Source organism: Tribolium castaneum, chromosome 10 (assembly GCF_031307605.1).
Source record: "Tribolium castaneum strain GA2 chromosome 10, icTriCast1.1, whole genome shotgun sequence".
Classification (NCBI taxonomy): Eukaryota; Metazoa; Arthropoda; class Insecta; order Coleoptera; family Tenebrionidae; genus Tribolium; species Tribolium castaneum.
In genome coordinates this window covers 369,321-380,323 of record NC_087403.1, presented here as the reverse complement: position 1 = coordinate 380,323, position 11,003 = coordinate 369,321, and the positions used below count along the sequence as shown (strand labels likewise).

The 11,003-nt window shown below is 41.0% G+C and overlaps 1 protein-coding gene across 3 annotated transcripts; it reads right to left on the bottom strand.

Annotated features, from left to right (window-relative positions):
- Window positions 1–49: 49 nt before the first annotated feature.
- On the bottom strand, window positions 50–10,119 carry cic (capicua). 3 transcript variants are annotated; one of them, XM_008200355.3, is made up of 13 exons: window positions 9,329–10,119; window positions 8,843–9,267; window positions 7,564–8,314; window positions 7,408–7,512; window positions 7,156–7,357; window positions 5,098–5,264; window positions 4,875–5,042; window positions 4,278–4,738; window positions 4,010–4,230; window positions 2,541–3,403; window positions 1,967–2,123; window positions 1,657–1,916; window positions 50–1,368 (listed from the first exon to the last, which is right to left on the bottom strand). In XM_008200355.3, exons 2-13 carry the CDS (start codon window positions 9,092–9,094, stop codon window positions 1,031–1,033), a joined length of 3,945 nt encoding a protein of 1,314 aa, XP_008198577.2. In that variant the 5' UTR covers window positions 9,095–9,267; window positions 9,329–10,119; the 3' UTR covers window positions 50–1,030. The 3 variants fall into 3 exon arrangements, with proteins under 3 accessions (XP_008198577.2, XP_008198573.2, XP_968497.3); XM_008200351.3 differs by having other exon boundaries at window positions 4,875–5,000; window positions 7,408–8,314; window positions 9,329–10,117; XM_963404.5 differs by having other exon boundaries at window positions 7,408–8,314; window positions 9,329–10,115.
- Between the last annotated feature and the right edge of the window lie 884 nt (window positions 10,120–11,003).

The window sequence follows — 11,003 nt, the reverse complement described above, 5'->3', positions numbered from 1 at the left end:
AAATTTTTTGTACCCACCTCGATTTATGATCACAGTTCGAAAACATCACTCATTTTCAACTTGACTTTATTTTGTTATAAATCACAATGTATATAATATATATCTATGTATTTATAGGTCTGTGAATACGTACTACCTACTTAGGAATTGAAATAATATTCACATGGAAAACGTTAACTGAGATCAAAATTAATTATACCTAGAAAAATAATCCAAGCGGTCTAGCTTCACTATTTCCTAAACAAGTTGCGAATTTTAACGTTACGTTAGTCTTAAAATTGACAACCTGCGAAGTACAGCTGAATACACAAAGATTCACTATAGAGATCATTAGTTACAAAATGCTACACTTATCAATGAACAGGTTTTACGTATTTAAAGCCATAATGAATAATTTAAAGAACTCTATATTTGGAAAATTAAAAAATATATTTAACAATACTAAATAATACAAGTAAATTTGAAAAGCTCAAGTATTGCAAAAGGCGAACTTAATTCTTAAATTAAACCAACCCATATTTGCAGCCTTCATTAAAACTGAAACAATGCAATTCCGTCTGCACATATAGGCCAGTCGTGATACAGTCAAGTGCTAAAACTATTGAGCACCAGGAAACTAACGAAACAGCACCTTTCTGGTGGAAACGTAACATCGATATGGCAACGTTTAGTGCCGAGAAAGTGCAACTGTGATCATAAACATTATACACTCCAGTCATCGCAACAATAACAATTGGAACATTGAAGGTGCACTTGACGACTTGGGCCAAATAAATTTTAAAAATAGTGATTTAATATCTGATAACATTTTACATGGCAATCGTGGGATTTACAATTACAAGTGTACACTTAATAAAATTTCGATACAATAAATTATATAAAATGAATACAAATGACATGGATTCACAATAATTGCACTACGCCAACAACTGTTCGTTTCTCTCGAGAGAGGGATTCACTAACCGTTCTCCTCAGTTAACTTCACGATAATATATGAGAAGGAAGACAACACGTTATTGCACATTACTAGCTAACTACTAGAGGATACATTTAAGGGTTCTGCTGGAGTGACTGGACTACTTTGACTATTTGCACTGTGCGGAGTTGAATTGTTTCGCGCCATGACTTTTTGTCTTACTTCACGAATTTTCAACTGCAAACTCGCTTTGCTCGGAAATATATCTGAATGCTGCGACTGAAAGTTCGACGTCGCTTGCGCAGACGGAAAATACGTGTGTTCGTGGAACAACTGCATCACTAACTGCCGACGCTGCTCCAGAATCTTTCGGTGCCCCTTCTCGGACTCCTTCGACGTCCCGGGCGTGCGCGGCGTCCGTGGGGAGCTGCCCTCCCCCATCTCGTTCATCTCTAAAATAATAATAATATTATGTTAAGAATACAGAAATTGTTCTTAATGACTTTGAAAGAATTCACGAGAATTAAAACTAGTGGACGTGCGCAAATCCACCGGAATCGCAGGGGCCATACTTTTTTTAAACAATATATTTTGGGACTTGTTTATATTTTTTTAATGTGTTTATATTTTTTATAATGCTGTTTTCTATAAATTTTTCTTTGAAATTAAGTTGAATCGCTTCAAGATAGACCTTTATCCAATAAAGTAACAAGTGGTAACACTAAAATTAAATAATTTACCTCGAACGTTGTCGACGTTGAAGTCAGGCCCGAAGAACACGGCTGGCTTCAGAGACGATGAAGATTTGGGCACGGATTGGGGCGTTTCGCTTTCGGATTCCTCATCGACTGACGATCTATTCGTCAAGCTAAGGTTTCGTTTCTTGTATGCGAAAAGACCAGGGCTTGAGGACGAAATAGCACTTGGTGATTGACATTCTTCTGGTTTAAATTGAGGCAAGGAACAGAATTTTTTCTCAAAGTTGACTTGATCCAAAACCCTGGATGAATAATTCTTAGTTTATGAAACAAAAACAAGTAGCGAACTCACTTATCCATTCCGTCTTCTTTGTTCCGTTTAAAAAGGCTCTTTTTCGGGATTGGGGACACAAGGCAGTCTTGCGTTGAGCTCTCACTGGTGGGAGGTGGTGGCAAAGGGACCGACGGTTCACTTGTGACTTGCGCTGTGTTATTTGAAGTTGTCGGAGCTGTGAAAAATCGATTGGAAAAACTTAGTAACAAAAAATGTAGCTACGCAAATGCAACCATTGAGTTTATTTGTTTATTTGGGCTTCAGAGACGTCGTCTTGTGCTGTTCTCGACACGCTAATAATTTGTTAATAAAATTATACCAACACTGGTTTTGAAAATTATTTATTTTTCAAATAACAGTTCTGTTAATTTTAAATTGAAACATAGATTAATAAATAGTGTAGTTCCAGTTTTTCTAAGATACTAAGATACTGGAATTAAAAAAACAAAGTACAACTCGGCGTCTCAAAACCCTTATAACCCAATGATCAACACTTCAAAACACAAAATTAAATACTGACTGGATGACTGAATGCCAACAATTTTTTTGTGAAAGCTATTTTAAATATATTTTTCGTATTTGGTTTAATTACCCATCGATTGTCGCCTTTGTAGCGGTGCTTTGCCCAACTGCGCCGGAGTGGGCGCGAGCTTGAACTCCTTTTTGCCGCCATCGGCCTGTGAGGAAGTTTTCGAAACCAGTTGCACCGGAACAGACAAGTTCCGTCCGTTCGAATCCGAAACAGTGAACGGTGGCGGCATGTAAACATACTGTACAGGTTGTTCTGACGGCGTTGACGCGACCACAACCACCGGTTGCGAACGCTCCGTATCATTCGACAAACAAACCGACTGTCCCGTAAAAATCGCAACTGTGACCGGTTGTTGACTCCCAAATTGACTATTCTGATGACTATCGCCGATCTGAATCACTGATTTGGCCTGCGGTGCTTGCTTGAAAGCGCCCCCTGTGGGCTGGAAACCGGTAACTCCCGAGGGATTCACCGGCGAGTAGTGAAAACCCAAACTACTCGAACTCGCAACCGGGCTGTACTTGATCGAGCTGTCCGAGGTTGGCATTATTGCTTTGATCGGTTTAGGCCTGTAGGTGACGTCCGTGCCGGTTTTGGACACGGGACTGAAACGCTGCTGCGAGAAGCGGTTCTCGCCTCCTTCCAAATCGCTCTGCGATTCAGAGTCCGAATCGGTTACTTTTTCTTTGCATTTCAAGTCGATTTCGACGGTTCCCGGCTCCTCGATTATGACCATCTGGTCGTCGTCGGAGACGTCCCCAGGGTTGTCTGGGAGGATTTGGCGAGGGGGCTCCGCCAAAGGCGCCGGAGAGTTCAACGGCTGGGGGCTCATCGGGACTTCGCCCACTTCGGCACTGTCACCGGTCGAACTCAACTTGCTGCGAGTTGAACCGGTTGACGATTTCCGGCGGTCCTTGTTGCACCTAAATGAACGGCCGATTTATTTTTTTAAATAATAAAAACCTACGAAAGTTAACTTTACAGACATGATCACTGAATTATACAAAAAATTAAAATCATTCTAAAGTGTTTCAATTATCTTACAAATATTTCTTATACTCCAACTATCTTCAAGATTTACAATTTTTTTTACCATATTGCCAATCAATATTATGTCAAGTTATACCTTTTTAGTAAAAATTCCCCTTTATTCAATAAAAAACTTACAAAAAAATATTAACCTTGGTTAAGAGACAACATTAAGAAATTTATGAAAAAAAGGCAAAGCTCTAACAAAATTTAAACAAATTAAACTTGATGTCGCTTGAGAAGCAGCATAAACTTAAAATATTTACTACTTCAGCAACTGTTCTTTCGCTGTTTTTGTTTTTTATTGATTATTATTATAATTTATATTCTTAAAAATTCATATTTTTCTTTTCAAGTTAGTTTAAAAAATATATTATTTCCGGTTTATTCTGATTATGTACTTCCTCTTTGCATTTAGTCTGGTTTTAGTTATTTTTAGGTTTATTTCAAAATTTATGTTTTGTGACGTTTTTTTGGAGGCAAAACACCAGAAAACTCACCATTTCCACTCCGGATGCGCCTTGAAGTGTGCCTCCTTGACCTCCGACGCCAACTCGTGGTACTTCCGCTTCTGTTCCGGGCCTAGGGCGTACCACCACTCGCCCAAAATCTTCGAAACGGTCCTGTTGTCCTGATTAGGGTGCCTCTGATGGACCAAAGCCCGATGTCGTTTCGAAAAAATCATGAAAGCATTCATAGGCCGCCGAATCCGGTCCTTATTCTACAAAACCAAACTCAAACCCCGACTATTCGAAAAACTGTACCCACCTTGACCAAATTATTATCCTTCGGGGTCTGTAGCGAGCTCAGTGACTGCGTCCGCCGTTTGCTCGTCGAATTTTCGTTCAAACTCGCATCCGTTGGTTCATTTTCGAAAACATCGTCGTCTTCTTCGGCCGGAATTGGAATCAGTTCTTCGGCGTCGTCATCAGGTACGTCCATTTTCGTCGCTGAGATGGGAACAGGGGGCGCTGATAACGGGGGCGAGAGCTCGGAAGGGGGCGGCGAGTTGGATTCAGGACAAGCGGTCAAAATCGGAACGATCGAGTGCCAGGGGATTACGAAGGCTGATTGGGAATTCGTCGAGATCTTCGGCTGGGGGGCCACAGGCCGCGGAGGCGTTTGGGTGAACTGGGGCGAGGTCGCGGTGTGCGACTGAACGGAAATGCGCGGCTGCGGCGCGTGATGGATCACTGGGTCCTTGTGGTTCTGTTGCAAATTCGACGCAACTGGAGACGATTCACATTCAATCAAACTCAAGCACTCCAAAATTACACTGTCCAACGGCAAATTAAGCTTGCGTGTGTTGGACAGAGTTTAATTTTATGAGTAAAAATTTTCTGGACCATGAAATGGGGCACGCACCTTGCTCCGTTTTGACGATCACTGGCGGCGTGGGCTGGGGCACGGTGCCGCTAGGGATCACCTTTTTTACAACGGACTGTGATGCAGAAGGCAAAACAGGTAACAGCTGAGTTGGATTGACTATAACTGGTAGTAGACTTGCATTAGTTGAATGCATTAGAACAGTTCCTAGATCAACACATTCATGCAAAATTACAGAGAAGGGGACGCGACGGCTTTTTACCTGATTGGATTTGGGCGTTTTCGGTTTCTACAGGTGGGTTTGTCGTCAAAGCCTGCTGCAGAATCACGCCTTGTTGGTGGTCGGTCGAGTTAGGACCCCACTGACGAGGACTGGAGGTCAGTCGAATGACACTTGGCACGCCCTGGATCGGCCGAACTGACTCGGGTCTACAAGAAGAATTTTCTTCATTATCAGTATACATACTCTTGTAACTCGATTAAACCGGCGATAGAAGGAAATGAGTGCAAAATATCACCAAGATATTTTCTCAAAACTTCAAAAAAAAAAACTTCTATGTCTTCACTTGGATAAAGACCAGCAGTAAAGATGTTGGGTTGGTACGCCGTGCCTAGTTTTCTAGTGTACCGGATGGCAGCACTTATTCATTTTCAAAATTTAACAATTGGCACAAGCGCAGTAAAGAACTGAACTGGTTGATTTTTGTTAAAACAAAGTATTAGTCTTGGTACCCTCTTTTTGGACCAGCTTCACAAATTCACAAATTTAAGTTAAGTAATTAATTAACAGATTTTAAAAACTTTCAGGGCTTCCAACCTATCATTAAAATTACTAGAAACGTTCGTTTAAAGTCCGACTTACACAGGCCACATATAAAGAATTTACACTAGGGCGTAATTTTTATTAAAGTGGACCGATAATAGATGTTGAAAGTTCTTCAATTATAGTTCCTTGTCCAAAGTTTTCACATTTTTTTTCGGCTTTTGGGTCTAGCTATGCTATGAGGACGTATTCCGATTTCGCAGATTACGTTCCATTGGAATTACACTGTCGTATCTACGTATGTAGTCCTATGTTTATAAAACAGTGTAATTCCAACCGAACAAAAATATTAAGTTCCGCTCATGAATGTAAATAACACTATCTCAAGTATCCCATGACCAAATTTAAAATCACTGATTCAAAAACGGTATCATCTCAGATTGTTCATCTGTTCTGGCTATATAGTATTGCTGCCGCTTAATTAAGGCAATTCTAGCCTGCAGAACTATGGTTATTTCAAAAATAATTGTGTTAATTGTTAGTATTAACGGTTGATGAAGTGTATTTTGACCATGGTGAGCTGCAAATATGCAAACTTTGCAAGTGCCCCCATAATTAAGATATTGACTACACCACTGGTTTGAAATTTCGAGTGGGGAAGAAAATCAGCGCGCGCACTTTGAAAAGGGTTTCTCTTTCCACGGTTTTGCGTATACTTTAAAGGGTGCTAGTCAGGGCCGTCTCTAGCCTTACAGCCGCCGGGGTGCAAAGTTCTGAGTGCCGCCCCTGTCATTTTTTTTTACAAAAATTACAGCATTTTATTTTCAGTTTTCTATATCAGTTCGGTATTCGTTCAAAAAGCAGCATCTTAGCACAGATATTTTAGTAACTTCATGGAGATTCAGCTAGAGGATTTTTGCATAAAATTAAAAATAATACTTAATAGTTCAGATTAAGAGGGCCCTGGTGCTAGTCGAGCTCAAAAGAAGTCAAAATAACTCAACTTGCCTTATCCGAATGTTTATAGTTTCTGAGATATGAGGGTTTTTTTTAGTCAGCAAGTTACTAGAAGTTTACGGGGCAGCCTTAAACTTTACCAACGAAAATTGTAAAAAAATATGATCTTTGAGGGTAGTTATTGAAAACTTATAGATTTTTAAAATTGTTATAATTTGCAAAAAGAGCCACCGAAAAAAATGTCTTCACATTAAAAAAATATGAAAAAGGTAGAAATTTTGCATCAAATTTTTTTTATTGATACTAGGAATCAAAAATATCGCTCTAAAATTGATTCCCGACGTTGGAAGCATTTTTTACTGGAAGCGAGCGATTAAATTTTTCCGCAAAAAATTATCAGGTGTGCTTACTCAACACCGATCAGTCTTCGATTGGCTTCCAACGTGTTAGGTGCGGTCGCTGAATTATTATTTAATTAAATGTTAGTGCAAAAGGGCGGTTTATAGTGATACCAAAACTTTTAACGAGTTCTACAATTGTGCAACGACCGTTGAAACATGGAACAGGACGGGGTTAAGGTAAGTGTAGAAAATTAATTACCTTAAAGGTAGGGGTTGGTGATATGCCGTGTTGTATCCTTGTGGCCCCGGCGAGTTGATTTTTTGCAAGCCTGGACTGATAATAGGCATGAAAACGTTTTGTCGGGACCCGACTGTGATCGGTGATTGCATTGTATGAGGCGATGAGCCTTGGTGATTGGGCGAATAGGCCGGAGTGGCCGATCGCGAACTACCTAAAGAAACTGCAACCAATCCGATTAGCTTGCTAATTTTCAAAACTTAAGTATGTTACCTAACATATTGGCCGCGTCAGTTTCCTCTTGGTCGAACCGTCCGGTGATCCTTCGATCGTTACAATTCGGCGAAGTTTCCGAATCTCTGGAAGTATCCTCACCATCTGCTTTGCTATTAGAACGCGGAAACGCGGGACCACTTCGAAGGCTATTACCTTTGAGGCTAAGATGCCTTGAACAGTACCCCCGCCTTTGAGATTCTTTCGTACAACCGTCTTTCGAACACAACCTCCTCCACTGTTTCCCGTTGAACTTTTTGCGTATGCCGTTTGGGTTCGACACCACGTCGCCTTTCTTATACTTGTGAGGGGTCGTGGCTTGGCTCCGCGGAGTGGTCGGCTGAGATCGGGGAGTTATACTACTGGAGGAGCTTCCTCTACTATGCATACTACTCCGCTTCGAACTCCCTGAAAGCTTAGCGTCTACCTCGGAATTAAACGTAATATCACCTCTTCGCAACTCGTCTTCTTCGCTCTCGCAGTAGTCGTCATAGTTGCGACCGTTCGATTGGGGAGTGCATGCGGAAACCGGTGTGTGGGGCGACACCGTCGTGTTTGCAAAGTACTCCAATTTCGGCGTTATGGACTCCTGGATCAAAGGCTCCACGAGCTCATCGTACCATGGAGGGCGCAAAAGGCGCAGTTCTGACCGTTTCACCGTTATTTTCAACTGTTTTTCGCCGATTACGGCCACCACGAAACGCACGACTTGTCCCTCGTTACAAATGTTAAATACCACACCCTCCACGAACATTTGTTGCTGGTTCTGACGGACGCAAACGCGCGCCCCGAGCGTCACCTCGTTCTTGGACGGACTCGCGTCCCCTATCACGTTGTAACACTCGTTATCAAACACGTTGGTGAAGTGCACCAGCTTCTCCTCCTTGCCGTCCAGCTCCACGGTTATCTGCAATCAAGTGCGAATTTAAACATTTGCAGTTTTTGTGTGTTTATCACAAAAAAACAAAGCAAAGACACCTCTCCCATTGTCAAGGTATCCGGGTGAAGTTAGGCACTTCTGAAAAATCATGAACTTGGGCAATGAACACCTTCGTATCAAATGTTTTATAATTTTAAACGCGGACTGACACATAAAAATGTTTTGACAATTAAGTTGAAAAGAAAAGAAAATTACGTAAAACTGCATAATCGTAGATGCTGCATTTGTATTCACATTTGTTGGTTTCGGTAGGGTGGCGAGCCGCCACTGGCAAGCTCTCAAATTGTTTATCACAGATTGAAAAACTTCCTATCAGAACATTAAATAACAACCGGAGGTTAGCAACTCGTATCGTAATTCGCAAATTTTCGAGTTGAGAAGAGTAAATGAGTCATGATTTGAATTTGAGGCGTTCAGGTGTGCTATCGGGTCCAGCTCAGGTGACTCACACTGTATACACTCTGGTCTTTGTTGTTGTAAATGGTGATTACTCACATTGCTTCCTCGGGCCTCCCTGATGACCCCAGGGTAGTACCAGTCGCCCTGCTTGGCGAGCACCCTGTGGTCGCACCACTCGCTGAGATCGACGGTGTTTTGCTTATTGGTAGGGCAGGAGTAATCGACGGCTGTGGCTTGCGGTGCACTTTGAACAACAGACACAGGAATGTACGAAGCAGTCGTGTTTTCCTCCAGTTCGGAGGGGTCAAATTTTCGTTTTTTCGGCAGTTTTCGGACACCCATATCCATTTTGCTGGATTGAATGGTGTGGCTGTGGCTAGGCTCGCAGTTCGTTATGAGTAAGTTCGGAACGGTTTTCCCGAGGCGTTCGCATTGTACCTTCTATTTGTCAACATAGCTCCCGTGTGCATCATTTATGAAGACGTCAACTTTTGACATTGGCCAATTCCGGAGACAACAACCTGTAAATCAGCGAAAGGGCTCGGTTACTGGACTCGTCCTCACACAACAATAAACACCTACTGGTTTATGAATGGATGCTATTATACTACTGCATAGTAAATAAATATATTTAGCCGTCATGGAGCTGATGCCCGATCAACACGTGTAGATGCCACCACAGCGAACACACTCCGGCTTGGAGATTCTCTATTATTAGGATTCGGCAAAAGTTCGTCTCTTCCTATTACCTAACGTTTTGTTTCATACGATCACAACTTTTCGCGACACCCACAAACTCAGACACAGAAACAGAACACTCCCCTTCCTGCCCCTCGCCCCCCTGGCAGGTTCATGCGTACCAGCGCTGCCCAAGGAGATAAAACAAAGCTCGGTTTACACAACTCAGCGTGGATTACACCTCAAATCCCCGAATTTTCCAAAAGGACCCAGCTGTCAAAAGTCAAAAATCACTCCCAAGTGTGCCACCACAGCCCACCGAAATTCAACAAACAACAACAAGCCAAGGCCACTCGATTGTCGCCGAACGATCTTGTCATTTCGGAAGAGGCGCCAATTTCCATTTATCAAAAACAATTTCAGATTTACACTCACTTTCGGCAAAAATTCGTGACTTCGTCTGGTGTGACCCTAGTCACGTATCTATTGCCAACAATCGAACACAAAAAATCCGAATTTGGGCCTGGAAACAGGTCCGCACTTGTTTTCCCCAATCAATAACGAAATGAATGAATGTTGGTATAAATAACACGCTTTATTGCCAATTAGTTGCTTGTAGTTACACTACAAAAATTGAAATTCATTAAAATCGGGGACCGGGTTCGTGGTCCATCACCAGATGCTTGTATAACTGGTTATGTAACCCAGTTCAAGGACATTGCAACGTCCTTGACTTAGGGACGCAACAAGTGTCGTAAGGCACGATTTTGGCTTTAGACTGTTTTCCCAAAAAAACGATTGATTACGTGGACCAATTGTATTGGTTTGAAATGTGCAAGCTATCGCACCTCCGTTTTATTCTATCTGTAAATTGTGATATTTACTACTGTAGTATTGCTTGGAATCAGCTGTTTAAAGTTCGTTCACATTGTGCATAGTTTAAATTATTTTGCGTAACTACGCACTGTGTGCCGTTACGACACGTTACGTCTACGCTTACGCATTATGTCTTTACAGAAAATAAAAGATCGAAATAGACTGGACTCTAGACTCACCCTCTAATTGTGTAAATAAATAATTGTTTGGCTAATTCTGTAAATTAAATTTGAATTAGTTGTACAGTTGAAAAAAAATTCTAGGAGTACCAAATTTTGTCCAAAATTAGTGTTAATAGTGTTCAAAGTATAAAATCCGTATTTTTGTTCACCCTAAAAATATGCAAACTTTTTATTGTTCTTTTCAGTACCAACGTGGTATCAAAATAACCAAGTATATCACCAGTATGCCATTGAAAAAATATTATTATCACGTCATACTTTTTTCTGAAATGCATCCTAGAGTATAAATAACATCTACAAATTATTAAGAGTCCAAATTTAACTAATTAATATTTAATAATAATTAAATTAATTAATTTAATAACTGATCTACAGAAGACGGGGTATTTTGTACATTTTTGGATGTACATTGTTGCTAACCATAGTGTTTTTTTACTAGTGGATTTTGCTAAGTTTTTGAAATAATTGACTCTCGTAATAAAAACAACACATTTTTTTAATAATCATAAAACATACATTCC

Excerpts from the sequence above, each read along its gene's own strand:
- cic (XM_963404.5), bottom strand. The coding sequence starts at position 9,094 with ATGGATATGGGTGTCCGAAAACTGCCGAAAAAACGAAAATTTGACCCC. Across the intron at positions 4,739-4,874 it reads GATCGTCAAAACGGAGCAAG|TTGCGTCGAATTTGCAACAG; the intron begins GTGCGTGCCCCA and ends AATCGTCTCCAG. Across the intron at positions 3,404-4,009 it reads GCGCATCCGGAGTGGAAATG|GTGCAACAAGGACCGCCGGA; the intron begins GTGAGTTTTCTG and ends CCGTTCATTTAG.